General features: G+C 42.0%; 2 protein-coding genes across 3 annotated transcripts in view; one reads left to right on the top strand and one right to left on the bottom strand.

The window, feature by feature from the left end:
* The window catches only part of BRAF (B-Raf proto-oncogene, serine/threonine kinase), an 89,559-nt gene extending 75,512 nt beyond the window's left edge, over window positions 1–14,047 (top strand). For both annotated transcript variants that reach the window (XM_054801309.1, XM_054801232.1), the window contains one exon: window positions 6,020–14,047. In XM_054801309.1, coding sequence (XP_054657284.1) covers window positions 6,020–6,042 — 23 coding nt within the window. In that variant the 3' untranslated portion in view covers window positions 6,043–14,047. The remainder of the gene's footprint in view (window positions 1–6,019) is intronic.
* Window positions 14,048–14,772: 725 nt separating this feature from the next.
* On the bottom strand, window positions 14,773–16,037 carry NDUFB2 (NADH:ubiquinone oxidoreductase subunit B2). The gene is made up of 4 exons (XM_054801431.1): window positions 15,887–16,037; window positions 15,652–15,796; window positions 15,458–15,574; window positions 14,773–14,854 (listed from the first exon to the last, which is right to left on the bottom strand). Exons 1-3 carry the CDS (start codon window positions 15,955–15,957, stop codon window positions 15,500–15,502), a joined length of 291 nt encoding a protein of 96 aa, XP_054657406.1. The 5' UTR covers window positions 15,958–16,037; the 3' UTR covers window positions 14,773–14,854; window positions 15,458–15,499.
* Between the last annotated feature and the right edge of the window lie 110 nt (window positions 16,038–16,147).

The raw sequence follows: 16,147 nt of genomic DNA, 5'->3' as shown, positions 1-16,147 counted from the left end.
GATTGGAATTAGTTACTCAGGAGTATATTTGATTTTAATCTACTCAAGCTATGGTGGTGTTATTTGGGTTTTTTACTTCAGCTGAGGTCATTATGTTTGAGCAATAGGCTTTAGGTTCCTCACTTAGTAACACTACTCATATGTGGGAAACAATTGCAAAAATAAGCTTAGCTTCAAGGCTGAGCACAGTCAAAACTTTCTGTGGTCAGCCACAGTGAGCAGATATAACACAGAACCCAAAGAAAGACCTTAGTGACATGTCACTCTTATTTTGAAAGTTGAAGTTTAAAATAGTGCTGTTTAGATAACATCTCTTCCTGCAGAGGAGCGGTGTTGTGGTTTGGGTTTTTTTTATTTTTGCCTAAATGCTCTGACCTGCTATAGTTTAGACCATCTCAAAATGTTCTGTTACAATGCAACATAGAAATTCTGAATCTGCTTTTGCTGAATTGCAAGAATATTACTGGTAATGGTGCATGTATCTTTCAATTAGCACGACTTTCAAAACTAAAAAAATATTTTAAATCTCGAGCATAACCAAATACTTTAAGAGAAAAAGACTGCTAACACCCATAAAAGGAAAAGAGGATTTGAAAAAGCAGTTGTTTTCATGGAGTCAGTATTAGACCATGAATTCTGTTAAAATGAAATTATTTTATTACTTTAATATTGTTAAGAATACCACTGAACGTGCTTCTGCTCAGTGACAATAGAAGCTGCTAGTTTGACTAGAGGTGAATCAGTTAGACTAGGTATCTGAGAAAGCTAGACACCTTACCAAGATCCTGTCAGCTCATTTTAAAGACTGTATTTTTCTCCAGAGCATTCCTCTGGAAGAGGTGAATCAGAGTAGCAGTTCAAGTTATATCAGTCTTTGATGTCAGATATGAAAACAATAATGTTATTGACTGTGTTCTTGCATATTTTGAAATAAGTTATGTGCTTTTGTTTGTTCTAAACTAAGGTATTAATTTTCACAGACTCTTCTGCATTGGAAGCAAGCTATTGCTGCTCTTGTTAGGACTTCAAGGGCCAGGAGTGTTCATAATGGCTTCTGATTTACACACTTATGGAGAAGTTTGCATGTTGCTAGCAATAGGGTTTTGAAATTAGGAATTCAAAAAAGGTTTTCTGCTGTCTAGCAACCGAGCCTTTTGAAACAGGAGGCAGAGTTAGAGAGCTCGAAGAGATGTAGGCAATTTCTACATTTTCTGGCTGGATTCAAATGGTCTTTTTTGCTTCAGCCGTTGGAACAGTTTGGGAACTAACTTTTCTCATTTTGTTAGTCAAGAAAATTCAGCTGTTGAAATCTATCTCTATGGAAATAGTTATGGACGACAAAAGCTGTTATTGTTTTAGAAAATGTTTCCCATCTTTCGGATAGCTTCACCTCATTTTGGCAGGCTTATCTTAAAATGAAAACAGGACTTAAGTGGGGTTTTTTCCCCTCTTACTCATTAATTTTTAATTATTCTAGACAGTGAGGAGGAATGCTTCTTAAGCTTTGAGGTATGGTATTCAGTACAGCCTACAATGTCCGTCTCAGTAAGAGCAAGAGTATGCTGCTGGGTCTCCTGCAGAATCTGGAAATGTGTCATCCCAGACAGAAAAGGTTTAACCACACGGGGAGTTATGGAGAGTGCAGAACCATCATGAGTGCCCTGCCCAGGCTTACTCTTTTTCAGATCTGCCAGATAAGTTCAAACAAGTTATTCCTTGGAGTAGTGTTTTCCTCCTTGTTAAGATTGTTCTTCTGTGCTATAGGAACTACAATTATGGGGGGGAATCCTTAGACACATTTGGCCTCATTTTCTATTGTATGGTCCATGTATTAGAATTCTTCCTGTGTCACATGTTCTTACATGTTGAGCACAGTTTGGGATCCATGGCCATAACATGAGCTTAGCTTCTCGCTAAACATTTTATGAAGCCTAAAAGGAGGCTGTTTTTTTTGTGGATTGTTAACTTTATCTGACATAAAGGCATTTAGGGGTTTAACTTCTGTAGTGTGTAATTACTGTTTCAACGAGATTTGGGAACATATGTAGGATGAAGATGCCTAAATACACCTGCGGATTTTGGTCAGTGTTCTCAAAGATGCAACTCAGCTATATTGTTTAGAAACAGATACCTATCGGTCCTTTTCTGGAGGGGCACTTTATGCTGTGTGAGATTCCTTTTTTTTTTTTTTTACTTCCGTGCATCTCAGTATAGAAAGAAAATCTGTCTTGGTACCTTCTAGAAGGACCAGATCCTCATAAATGCTGCCATATATTCTTCTGAGGATACTAATCATCCACATCAGTGCATGTTCCAAATTTTTATTTAGCCATTGGATAGTATCCATACTAGAAGATCAGCGCAAGATCCAACAGAAAACTGCCTCTGTCATACTTTTTTTGTGCCTGTTAATGTAATCCAGGCAAGGTGCTGGAATTTGGTGTTTCCCTTTGATACGTCAGTTATTCTCTACTTCAGTAGACAAGGCTGGCACAGGCCTGAGAAGGGAACCATTCTTCTCCTTATGATTCTTCTGAGAAACACGGCATGTACCCCAGGATAAGGATTACAGTTAAGATGTTGTGTAATATACCTTAGTAACCACATAAATCCAGATAACATATATTTGTGAGAGTAGAGATTGGTAACTGCACCTTAAATCCTTCCAGGAATCAGGGGCAGTGGGTTTGCTCAGAACATGCCCTTATAATACATTGTTTGGACACAACGTGAAAGAACTGGATCATCTTTTTACTACAGATTTTTTGAAAGTGTGCATTTAAAATAGTTTCCACTTGCTTTGCATGTGACAAGCGTAGAAAGACCGTAGCGACTAACCTGGAAGGGTTCTGTAAGAATTGTAGGTTTTCAAATGCTGTCCATCCTTTGGGAAGGAATTTCTTTGTTACCAGTCAAAGCAAGTGTTAGAAGTTCTGCCTGGTAACAAGCACATCAGATGTCTGGCTAACAATGAATAAAAATGTCTGGTGTGTTGTTCACATCCCAAATCGCTAAGTATGTGGTTTCATAGCTTCATGGTAAGCCAATCTGATTTGGAGCAGCCATGGCCCAGCTCCTTACCCTTGCACTGGCAGATGCTCTCCAATTCCATGAATCCATTCCACGCAGCTGAGCAGGTTCCCACCACCACCAACAGAGCAGCTCTCCAAAAACTGGTTAGAAAACTCTCCTTGCCCACCAGCCTGAGTTACCATTTGCTAAGTCAGCTCCTTGAGCCACCTTGCCTCAGGGCCAGATTATTGCTCTACAGCTCAGGTCAGGAGGGAGACTGGGACTGCAGTAGTCCCAGTTTAGATTAGCATTGGCCGTTACGGAACGGCATCCTAAGACTTAGGGCAGAATTGGGATGATCGTGTTCCTGCAGGACAGGGCATATCAGGGCAAATTCCTAAAGCTGTCTTCATTTTGCCCATTCATTGCTCTCAGGCAAGACCTTCCTGTCCTGCTAGAAAACAGTGAATTCACAGTTCGGGTTACTTCATTTATCTGTGTGCATCTAAGTCTTGGAAGAGATGGCCTGTATTCTCTTTCCCTCTCCTACAGGTGGGATTTCTTTCAGAAGATAAAAGAACCAGCTACAGATACTTTACATCTTCAGAATAGAAAGAGTAACGTAAAGCGTTTTAGCTGCTCCTCAGAAAGTCCTGTTGACACCTAACAGGATGGAGGATTCCTGTACATGGATAGGTATAGCCATCTACATCCCTCATGTAGAGAAAGCTGTTACTGGTAACTGCATTTTATACATGTTCAATCCACATAAGCCTATTATTAGATGAACATGTTACCTATTTTTGGTCTCCGTTTGATTTGAGATCGGATTAGCACCTGCATTTTGAAAGGGGAGATTTAGCACTAGCTTGTCAAAGCAAATGTCTTTGTTAAGGTCTTATTTAAATGGCAGATAAGTCTGAAAATCACCTTTTTATAGCTACCATTCTATTTGAAATGCTTCTTGACTTCCGATCCTGTTTTTCCATTGCCCTTTCCCAATTAATGGTTCATCTTTTCTTCTGAAATCCCTGTATGACTATTAAAAGCTGAATTATTACCAGAAATGGGCAGAAGGACAAGATGAGTAATGAGGGAGCAATCTCTTGTTTATAAATTGATCTTTAATCAGCAGTTTAGGAAAGCAGACTGAAAAATAAATCAAGTAGCGCATGTTTTGAAAGTGTAGCTAAGCATGAATGTCATTCTTAAAAATTAGCCTCACAGGCAATACTTTGACTTTTTTGTCCTTCTTCACTTAAAAGAAAAATAGTACAAAAATTGAGGTGTTTCTAGAAGATACTATGAAGAGAGTTGGGAGATCGGTGAAATGTGCTGGAGAGAAGCAAGAAAAATTATCAAATATTTAGAGTATTTTAGAGCAAGGGTTTTATCTGTTGGTAGAACTAGTAAAACAGGCAATTAGATCCATTGTAAAGTTTTCATTCTTTTGTTGTTATAACTTAGACCTACCACCACAGTCTATCAAGGCACGTTGAGCTTGAGGTCTGTCATAGCCCCCTGTGCCAGCTACCCTTACTTCAGACCTTGAGTGTACTCCCTTCTCGTTTCCTATGACACACAGAGCCCTCTCCTCTCTCCATGTTTTCTTCCTGTTCCCTTAGATCAGCTGTATCAGCCGTTCCTACCAGGCCCTGTAGATGCCCTTTCCTCCCTCTCCCCATGCAGACTGCTGATCATTTTCTTGGTTCCCTTCTTTATAGAGCAAGACATTCCATAGAATTAATGCTATCAGCCTAAAATTCTATTTGCAGGGATATTTCCGATTTGTTTCCAACATTCAGAATAATCTTAAGGAAAACCCAAACCAACAAAACACTTGCTCTTGAAGGGATGGAAGGACATGGAGATAGGGAGCAATTGTCTGGCTGTAATGGTATTCACACACTCCTGTTGAACAGAACAAAAGGTCTCTTCTGTTGGCTCATCAGTCCTTCATTTTTCAGAGAGCTCTGAGGAGTGCTGTCAAGAAACTAACCCAAAATTCATGTAGATCCCAACAAAAGGAAGTTACATGTATGTTTCTTTTTCTCTTGCTCCTGAGTTATTTTGGTCCAGCATAGCTGGACAACCCTCGGTAAAAATCCTGTAGAATATGATTTCTTTGTGGATGGCAGGGAAATTTTTTGGCTAAAATATGAGATTAAGATGATGAGTATCTTTGTTTCAGATTCTATTCGATTCTCTGGCAAACTTCTTTAGACTTTGGGCAGTGATTTTACTCTGTGCCATAGTTTCATCATCTCCAAAATGGGACTACCAGTCTGTCTTACAGCATGCTGATAGAATTTCAGGAGATCATTGCATGTGAAAGCACTGCATAGTATTATTGTTTATTCAGTAATTCTGAAGAAAACATGAGGTTGCGTTATTTGTTGTGCTCCCTATTAGCGAGGCCTCATTTCTGGTCTGGTAGTCAGTAAACAATCTCACCATTCTTATTTTTCTCACAGTAGGTTGAGTCTCTAAATCAGATTCTAGTATTCTTTAATACTGCTTTAATATTCAGGCACTTTACTGTATATAGTCTTTAAAGGTTAATGGGTGTGTCAAGTAGTTCTTTGTTATTAAACCAGTTTTACAGCAGAACAGAAATTTGTTTGCAGTGTGACACATTTATTGCAATTGTTGCTTTTCAGGAGGATATATGTGCAATAAGGGCTTTGAAGTGAAATTAAACTGACACATTTTATATTCAAATGCATGATGAATTAGATTTTGCTTGAACTTTTAGACCTCTGTCCTGGGAAGAATGGGTACTGCTTCCTTTCAAGAAATTCTTTTTTTTTTTTTTTTTTTGTAAAATATGCTGGGTCTGTATTCAATGTTCTTTCACTATGTATTCTTTTGTGCTTTAATTTTAACAGTTTAGATTTTTTAACATCTTTTATATTCAACCTAATGTTCAGCTAGTCTGGAGAAAATCTCTGACCACCTAGTAACTGAAATCACCTTTTTAAACCAAGCTCTTGTCCTCCCTCTACAGGAGAATTTGCAGCGTTCAAGTAGCCACAGCACCATGGCAGCACCCACTCTGTTATTTAAGTCTTGTGTTCCTACAGTTTCGTAACATCAAAACTCTGTTCTGCTCTGCAAAACCTAAAGTAATTTAGAAAAGATATCCATAAGCTTAAAAGTGGAGCAGAATGGAACTGCCAGTCCAACACAATGGGAAAAAGTACCTTTTGGGGAACCAGAATCCTCTGCTGCCAGTGTTTCTCCTTCAACACAAACCACCACGTGCGTTCGGAGACCCGCAGTGGCTGCCTGTGCCGTTGGCATCATTCCCAGGAGAGAGGAGAGGGCGCTCGTGGTGTGACTGCGGTGCTCGGGCATGAGGGGATGGAACTGCTGCTGCAACTTAGGAGACTTGCTTTGGATGGTCTGCCGGTCGGCTTTCTCCCTCTAACAACGTACCATCAGAGGCTGAAAATCTGATGAGTGCTAATTTAAAAGAATCATCCTCCATTCTGATCTTTTTTTTTCCTGGTGTACTCACTGATTTACGGACAATGCAGTATCCCCTTTTCACTGTAGTACAATGTCAAACACCTAAATCTGTCTATATTTTTGTGGTTTATTCCAGTAAAATTAAAAGTGTGGGGTGATGGGAGCTGGAGAAGATGTTACTCTAAAGGGAAAGAGGTTAATCTGAAGGAAAAGGGGATGCTGCTGCACCTTTTTTCAGATTTACTTTATCACTTCTTCAAAAAACAAAACAACAACCACCAACCTTAACCTTTTCCTTTTCCAGTATTTTCTTGGTGTGTGCATATACATCTTTCAGAAGGATTAGGAAAATCCTTCTTTTGTTGGTCCAGCAACAAACTGAAGTTAAAAAAAAAATGTAGCGAGATTGTCCTCTCTTATTTTTTTCTTTTGTATCATATGATACAATATATTTATCAAGGATGCTAGCACAGCATCTAAAGTCTGTAGAATTCCTGATACAGACTGTGAATGGTGTATGTACCTACTTTAAAAGTTTTATTTTAAATGAGGGTGCAGGTTAATGCCAGGTACCTTACCAATATGTAATGTTTTCATAAATGGGGAAAAAAGTTCTCAGGTTGAATTAATACAAATACAAAAACCCCCTAGAATTAGACATTCCGAAAATTATGTTTTGGTACTTTCAAGAGCTTTTTTAAAGGATTTTTATCCTGTTAACTAAACGTCCTCCGATAAGTGTGTGTGTAAATGTGGAACATCTTGTCCTAATGGCAAGTTGTTAGATCAAAACAAAACGGTACTTGCTGGATCCACGCTGACTACTTCTCCTCTCATTGCTTTCTTCCCTGTCATCTCTTCCCTTCTGTTTGTCTTTCCCTTTCGTACACTTTGCAAACTAGGATGAAGGTGGCGGTATCTCCATTAGAGCGCTTTGTTTTCCTGTCCTCCAATCCTGGTTTTCAAATGGTCGGTAGCTTTTTGACAAGTTACCCAGTCAGGGAAAAAACAATTCAAAGTTCTGCACATCGTTTACCTCTAGTAGAATATCTTGTGATGTGATCTGTTTGCAGAGTTCTCTGGTATGTGGTATTACATGTAAATTATTTGTACAGAGGCAAGTCAGACCACATTAGAAAGAAATTCAAGCTCAGACAGTTGTTTTCAGAATTTAATTCATATCTGCCCTGTACCACTCCAGGTGAGGCAGGAGAACCGACCCCCCTCTAGCACAGAGGTTCTTGCTGGGGGCTGGGAGGGTGTTAAACAAAATCATGACAAATAAATGAAGGAGTTAAATGTGTGTGAATGTGATGTCCGTGCTAAATGTGGGTGTATTGGGTGAGGACACTGTCCTTCTCTCCCTAGGAGAGTTGGACCGTTTCTGTCTGCAGAAGGTTGCTCCCAGGCGAAGGGAGAAACGCACATCGGTAGTGGAACGTGCTTTTAAAACCCTGGAGTTCTGCAGTGTTGCTGGTAGTCTGTTATGTTTGTCAGTAAATATTTACTGGGGTTATAGGGACCGGACTAATCTGAAGTGGGAATTATAACTGAAATACTGTGTATTCATATTAATTCCACAAACATTAGCAAGACAGCAATAGTGAATGACTTAATAGTCACTACAAGAATGAAGTGATTCATGTTGGTACATGAACAGAATTGATTTTGTGTACAGGATGCATTTTAAAAAAAAAAAAAAGCACAAATTTTTTCTTGTCTGCTGTGGGTCTTCAGATGCTGTAAGGTTTTTTCCTTACTGAGATTGACAGGAATTTAAATAATAGCAATAGCCACTTTCCAGTGTGGAGAAGCTAATGAGCGAGCGGTGGTGTGCAGACCGGTGAAATTGGAGTGCTCCCCGGTGATTGTCCGAGGCCAATACTGAAGAGGTGGAAGGAGCCTGGGGCCGCTGGGGTCAGCAGGCAGGTGAGAGCGTTTAGGGATACAGACTCCCAGAGGGTGAAGCAGTCACTGCTCATTCTCCTTCCACCCTGCCCATTGCTCCAGCCCCTCTGTGGGCCGTGGCCTAATTTGTACATGTCGGGCATACTGGAAATTAATATTCTCTCGAAAGAAACTGTTATCGGAGCAAGTATGTACAGGTGTATCAACAGTCATTTGTTTCACAGAGCTTGTTAAAAGCCCTAGTTTCCTTCCACAAGGTCATGCTGGCAGAAGATAGTCTGCTAAAATATAACTGTTAGGAATTTCATTCTTTGCTTTAAATGATCTTATTTTTGTGAAGATTCATTACCCATTAGTCTACAATATGCTTCTTGAGCCCATAGGAAAAGCACAAGGAAAATTGCTATCCTTGTCCATGCAAAGCACTTTATAAGTAACACGTGATCTTTGGGGGTTTTATTATTGGGGTTTGTTTGTAGTTTTGTTTTTCTGTTTGTTTGGGGTTTTTTTTTCCCTGAGGAATGTGCAAGTTGTTTGGCTGCTGTTTAGAGAAGTCCTTTCAGGATGCATTTCTACTGGTCTTCACCTTTGCTTCCCTCCAGATAGCTGTAGTAATGTGTGTTTGTCTGTAAGAGGTCCCATGTAATACTCGTGCAAAACTTTGGAGGAAATTCGGTTTGTAAATAACTGGGATTACTATTTTTTTCATCTTTTCCCTCAAGAGTTTTTCTGGATGTCTTGCATGCCATCAGAACCAGTCTTAAAGGTGCTCTGTAGATGTTTAGTGACTGGGGAGATAAGAGCAGACAAGAACCGAGTGCCCTGTATAGCAGTGGGATGAACGAAGTAAATGGAAATGACCAATACGTTCGTGTCCGTTACACCAAATTTCTTAAGCTTCTCTGTGGTGTCCCAACCACCAGCACATGCCGTAGTATGGAAATGTCAGTGTATGTTTTGTGTGCACGTGTTGGGACAAACATCTGGACAGTCACGCTGCGTTTAGCTCTACAGTACCTAGTACCTAAAAATTATTTGCGAAACCACCAGTATCCAATCCCAGCTCTTCATGTCTTTATTAACCACACATACACCTTCCCCTCTGCCCTTCCTTTTGCATAGAGTTAGGAGAGGCCTGTTATCTGTTACATCTTCCCTGTCAGTACGTGATTGTTTCCTGCAGCATGTTTGCTGAAACTGGAACATTGTAGTGGAGCTTAAACCAAATGGTATGAGCAGAGAGGCCTGGTTGGTTCAACAGTAATTTCTACATTAATTAAGTCCTACGTGGCCCCAGATACAGTTAGCCCGGTCATTTCGTTTTTGCTAAACTCATACGGGACATTACATGAATCCACTTCTGCTTTTTATGCTTATGTAAAATCATCTTTTCTTGTACTTGAATGCTCTAGCGTCTGATGATGACGCAGAATGTTTGAGGCCAAATATTGCCATCTTACCGTGGCCTCTCAACATCACTTAGATTAGTATGTGCTCATTAGAGGCAGAATTTGGCCTTCATGACATACAATGAATGAAATGCTGACTGTTGATAAATACCACATCTTTCCACAAATGCCCAAATCAGGGGGAAAAAAATACACTGAAGATGACTCATAAATAGGTTTGCTTCTGTATTTGCCTGGTGATATAAATGCATCCAGCATTTTACAGAACATTTGGAGAAACCAGATCCCCAGAAACCTCACAAACAAGTCCAAGTTGAAGTTCTGATAGCTGGAGGGGCTAAATTTAGGGAAGAAGCATGTAGACATTTCACACTTCTGCAGCCTATAGATTTCATTCCCTTCTTGACTGTGAGTGCAGCATGTGTAGCACAAACTATTCATAGTACTGTAGACAAGGTGTCTTCTATCTGTTGGAAAAAAAGCATCACCAATAGCACGATGTGACAGGCAAAGCTTCTAGGTACAGTCAAGTTCAGTTAAAAAGCAGTTGCATGAGTGGACTGTTACGGCATCACTTTGAAGGTGCTGGGTGTTCTGGTTTTCTGTTAATGCTTTTGACATAGAACTTTAGGAAACAAACTTTCTGTTTACTGCAGCCTTGTTAATATGCGTTTGCACTTCGTATTTGTTTTGGTATGCATTTTAAGTATCTATCTTCATTGCTTCATTACTTCTTACCTAGTAAATAAAATCAAAGGAGCAGAGCAAAGTTGTTAAAACTTTTTCTTTGCATTTAAGTTCAAGGATGCTAACACAAAAGCTACTAAGTCAGCACCATGACGGCAGTAAATAACTATGAAACTGTGGAAGGAGGAGACTATTTAAAAACTGCAGAATATAGAGTACACCAAGAGTGAGTTCAAGTCAAAACTAGCATGTATCTCTTCTGTAGAAAAGAGAGCTACCCAGACCCTCTGTTAAATGGTTTACATAGGGATCCCCCAAAACAGTCTTTGCAGTTTGCCAAATGATCATGTGCCTTCGCAACCTTAAAAAGTACAACAGAATGTAAACCAGGTGCTTTGTAACTAGAGCCATGGCTTTGGTTTACTTCTGATGCGGTAGTTTTGTATATAGCTATTAGTATACATAGGTAGTTTGGAGTTGGTAAATTGTAAAGGAGCAAGGAGGGCAGAGAGCATTCCCCAAAATACCGATGATCATTTCAAGGCTAGGAATTGAAGGATACCTAATTCAGTTACAATAAACCTGCTGCTTGAAATCTGCTCTATTAAAAATTAAATGAGTTTCGTTTAGTTCAAATAAGCCCTTCTCCCCCTCCAAAGACACAAAGATCTTTTTAAAGAAAGTCAACAGAAAGCTCTGAAGAGGCCCAAAGTTACACTGTCATGGCACCTTGGATTGAGACAGTAGATGAAAAATGAGAGCTAGATGAGGAGAAATTGATGGCTAGTCCTCATGTAATCAAAACCCACATATATCAGACCATACAGTTAATTCCCTGGCCCAGACAGTGCGATTAATTTTGTTTTCTGCAATATCAGCGGGTTTCCTTAGTTCTTCCTCGGGCCTCTTGCGGTTTCTCAACTACGCAGGCTGCTCTTCAGTGATCGCTTACTGTTATTGCATGTTAACTGCAGGAGATGGTAGGTGTTTTGTCAGCTGAGGGACAACCAGTATGTTTGAATTTGATTTGTTCAAATTTCAAACCACTTATGTAGACTTCTGGCAGTACCTACGCACCAGTGTCATACTTAACCTGCTTGTCCACAAAGGACAAAATAATGGGGTTTGGTATTAGTGCTTTTTCAGATCTTTTCCTTTTCTTCTTTGGGGCAAGACTTTGGGCATAATTGTAAATTATAAAGTTATGCCTAAATGCACAGTTCATACAAAATATCAAGACCAATTTTAATTTGGTTTTGTTCCTTTTAGAAAGCAAAGTGTAAAACTGTTTTACTAATGTTCCAGGAACTATCTGGAATCCTTCCACCTACCCCAAACTCTGCACTAAAAGTACATGTGAGAAGATGGCGTTTTGTCTGTTTTTAAACAAAATCACAAAGAAACTACTTCCCTAAGAGAAGGGAGCTGAGGGGAGTGTTTAGAAACTTCTAAACTATCTAGGCATTCGCTTCATAGTGCATCACGGCAGCAGTGGGTTCAGCTCATCCAGCCTCCTTAAGAGCCAACAGCGGCCTGTCCGGTCATTTTGTCTGGTTTATGGCGTTTGCAGCAGCTCTACTTTAGAATAAGCCTTGTGTGACATTTACTTTTGAGCAGGTAAAACATAAAAAAAATAACTATGTTGGGGTTTTTTTTTTGTTTGGGTTTGGAAAATGGTTGGGGTTTGTTTTGATAAATGTCATTCTGTGTTGCATTTGTGTATTCACCCTAGTTGAAAAGAAAATCTGTGTGTTTGGGAGTTCAGTGGAATGTTAGGAGAAGAAATGAAGCCCACCATCTGGGCATGAGTGTTGGGTCTAGGGGGCAAAATGGACCAAACTTGGGTGTTGGGTTATTTTGGGATGATGGGGGTTTTGAGGGCATAATTTAAATTAACTCTGTCTAAAATAAAATATAAGTGCAATAAATGTGCTTTTTTTTTTATTCAAAGCTGTGAACCTTTAGGAAAAAAAAAGAAAAAACACAAAAAAAAATCAACAAAAAAAAATGCACATCATTCCTTCATGAGCCTTGTGTCCTACCTGCCTCCCCTCCTTCCCCCTCCCCACATTTCTCCTCAACTGACAGAAACCTGACAGTGGCCAACTTGCATGTGTTGGCAGCCCACATTAATGTTGCTGTTCCTCTGATCTCGCTTGCTGGGATTGGGGAAAGTCCTGCCCCCTACTTCTTGCCACCCTCGAAATCCTTTTGGGATCCCACGCTGAGCCATGCCGCTACAGCTGGGTGTAGACCCATTTGGGATGCACGAGACAGCCCGGCTGTGCTGTGGGCATCCTGACTGTGTGCCCAATGCTCCTCCCAGCCCTCCAGGTGTAACTTCCCTCCCTGCCCTGTTTCAGTTCCAGTGACGGTCTCCCAGGGCTGGGCAGGTGATGCTTTTTCTTAAGCGATTGCAAAAGTCATCGGTCATCAGCTGCTTAATTGGATCCCTCTTGCCCTTTGTCAGAACACACATGCAGGCTGGCCACCGTTGCCTTCTGTGACTCTGCCTTGTTTTGAAGGAGCAGGTATTGTACGTGTTTGTAAGCTGTTGTGCGTTACTTGCACTGTCTTTCTTACTCAAGCGCCTGCTGCTTTTCCTAGGTTAGGAAAGGTGCACCGGTGTCTTGGGGGGAGAGGCGCCATGCATTACATGTCATTAAAAAGCAATGGAAGGTGTAGCACTCGGTAGACGGACCCTATGGGGGGGGGGACTGAGAGAGGACTGGCTTGTTTAAAGTTTATAGATATACAGATCTATATCCTTTAAACTTGATTATTTTTATATGTAGTCAAGACAATGGCATTACCTCATAATACAGAGGCTCATTTAAGAGAGGCAAGGTATCTAGTAAGGAGAGGAAAGGGAAATTTATATAGAGATTTGATTTCTTTTGTTTGTTTGTTCCTTAGTGCAATGAAATGTATGTCCCACCAATTTAAACTCTGTGCTAACACAACATTCCTTTCAGCTGTATTTTTTTTTTTTTGACCACCAGAGGTTTGCGAGGGGCTTACAACTGCAAAGTAGAAGGTCCAGTCTGGTTACTTAAAAAAAAAAAACAAAAACCAAAAACAAAAAACAATTGTGTTAGTAGATTTCCATAGCTGCTTTTTAAAATCTACAATGGAGTAATTGTTTTGAAACTTGTATTTATTTTTTAATTCATAACAAAATGTTTATTTTCAGTTTCCTGTTACATAGGTCATGGCAACTCCCCTTCTTTCCTTCTCAAGTTTCCCCTGTAATTGCCAATACAACTTATTTTTCTTCTTTGTTCGTTCCCCCTTTACTTTTGTTGTCCCTTCATTTGTACTTTGGAGTTTTTCTCATGTAAATTTGTACAATGGGAAATATTGTCCAGTTTGGTTAGAGAGCATGGAGACTTAAAACCTATTAAAATTTGATAGCTGAATTCAGATTGAAGAAAACTATTTCTGTGTAAAGTTATTTAAAAACTCTGTATTATATAAAAGGCAAAAAGTTCTATGTACTTGATGTGAATATGAGAATATGAGAATACCGCTATAATAAAGATTGACTGCATGGAAAAGTCTGCAGGAGATTTTTTATCATGTAATTCACAACTCCTCCTCTCCGTGAAGTTCCAGAGGTGCAACTAAGGTGGTTTAAGGGGAGTGAAAAATTAACTTTACAATGTAACTCTAGAAGGAAGAAAGAAAGGGGCGGGGGGGGGTGGGGAAATACCCAGGGATGCTGGAGAGTAACTCCACCTCCCTTCATCTTCCTTATGCTGGACTGCTGCCCCCTTGACCACTGTGCTTACCCCCAAGGCGCTTTTACCTCTGTATTTTGCTTCACAAGGATTATTCTGGACTTTAGTAATAGCCAAGGGCCCTTCCCCCTCACCCCGGGGAAAGCTTGGCACCACTTGCTCTGGGTTCTCTTCAAGGTAACTTCCCCTGCTTCTATGGCAACTGTTAGTCCAACTGTTGTTTGGTGACAAGATTTCAGTAAAATGTCTTTTAAGTTAGCATCTCTGCAGTTCAAACATGGACAAGTTTTATTTCCCTCCACCCTTTTACTGGTTATTTGGCAGAGCTTTAATGATGGGATTCCTACCTACTCTGCCTTCATAAAAGTTTTAAATCACTCTGAGCATGGATATTTCACCTTACTTCTCGGGGGGCAGTACAACCATGTGCCAAGCCAATATTGCAGCAGCTCATGTGGACTCACACAGCTCTTCCCCCCCCCCGCAAGCTGTAATGGTCATTCTCCAGAAGTCCTACAGCACTGAAAACCAAAGTACAACATAGCTTAATTTGTTTACAGTTAACTTTTATTGAAATGAGGACTGAGGAGCCTCTTTCGTTCCAGGGGCCTCTTTAGTTCCAAGGACCTGCAAGTAACAGAAGAGAGGCCTGAGAGGGTAATTAAAGAATTAGAAACAAGCAAAAGTTTCAAACCTTTAAGGGGACAACTGCACAGGTGTCTCTCAAAACAGAGAGCATGTCCCCAAGGTTAGGTAACGCTGGGTCTACAGAACAGCATGAAGAAAATAATTTTGAACTGGTAGCAGTTAACCTGCAACTTGACAAAAAAGTTGGTACGCTGCAGGCTTATATTGCCAAAACCAGGTTACCAGGACTCGAGCATTCAGGTACACAAGAAAAGTGTGTGTGAAGGCGATAAACAGCGCAAACGTATCTGTGTTCTGTACAACAAATTTGCCCCAGGTATCTTTGGCAGCACACACGTGATTGCTGGAAGCAGGGTACTCGTAGCGGTACCAAGGGAAGGCGGTCAGTAAGCAGAGCCAGCAGGTGCGATGCCCTGGCTCTGCATCACAGCCGGGAGCTTTGAAACAGAAGTTAAAGCACAATCCAGACTGCGTGCGGACCGGTGCCTGCGTTTACCGCCATTCAGAGCAAAACCCCGGCCTAGCTGCGGTCCCCAGGGGCAGCTGGGCCGGGGCTGCGCGGAGGGGCGGCAGGAGACGTACCGGTGTGCTGCCGGGAGCGGCGGCACCCGCGGCGGGAGGCGCCTATTCCGCGTCGTCCGGAGGGATCCCGAGCTCCTCGTCCGTCCAGGCCGAAGGGTCGGGGTAGGGGAAGTGGCCCTGGGAGAAAGGCACGGTCACAGCCCGGCCCAGGCCCCGGCCCCTCAGTCCCCGCTCCCTCGCCGAGCCGGCCTCACCAGCACCATGTCCGAGCTGTGCCAGAAGTGCCAGAAGATCCAGAACCACATGAAGCCGCTGAGGAACTCGCTCTGGATCACCTGCCTCCGCGTCAGCTCCGGGAACTGCCGGTACCGCGGCTGGATGTGCACCCCGCCGCCCGCGCTGCAACAAACGCGCCGCCGCCGCCGCCTCACTCCCGGCCCTGCCGGCACCCGGCCCGCCCGCCCCGCTCCCCTCGCCCGCCCCACTTACTGCCGCAGCCCGGTCACGCCGCTCCCGGCCCGCAGCAGCCGCCCCGCCGACTGCCCCAGCGACGCCAGCATGATGCCAGCTCCGCCGCGGCCCCGCTAACCCCAATGTCACCCCTGCCACCTCCCAACACCAGCCGCGGCGATTGGCCCACCCCGGCGCCTACCAACTCCGGGTGCGGAGGGGAGAAGACCGCGGGCGGGAGCCAGGCAAAGCGCCCCGCCCCAGGTGGCGGCGTGACAGAGCGGCATGGAGACACCCACC

Source organism: Grus americana, chromosome 1, assembly GCF_028858705.1.
Source record: "Grus americana isolate bGruAme1 chromosome 1, bGruAme1.mat, whole genome shotgun sequence".
Lineage (NCBI taxonomy): Eukaryota > Metazoa > Chordata > Aves > Gruiformes > Gruidae > Grus > Grus americana.
Note: the sequence above shows the minus strand (reverse complement) of the source record. Positions and strands in the feature narration are given on the sequence as shown.

What these genes read in the sequence shown, in the direction of transcription:
- NDUFB2 (XM_054801431.1), bottom strand. Translation starts at nt 15,957, where the DNA reads ATGCTGGCGTCGCTGGGGCAGTCGGCGGGGCGGCTGCTGCGGGCCGGG. An exon ending in GGCGTGACCGGGCTGCGGCA is followed by an intron (nt 15,797 to 15,886) that starts GTAAGTGGGGCG and finishes CGTTTGTTGCAG; the next exon opens with CGCGGGCGGCGGGGTGCACA. An exon ending in ACAGCTCGGACATGGTGCTG is followed by an intron (nt 15,575 to 15,651) that starts GTGAGGCCGGCT and finishes CCTTTCTCCCAG; the next exon opens with GGCCACTTCCCCTACCCCGA.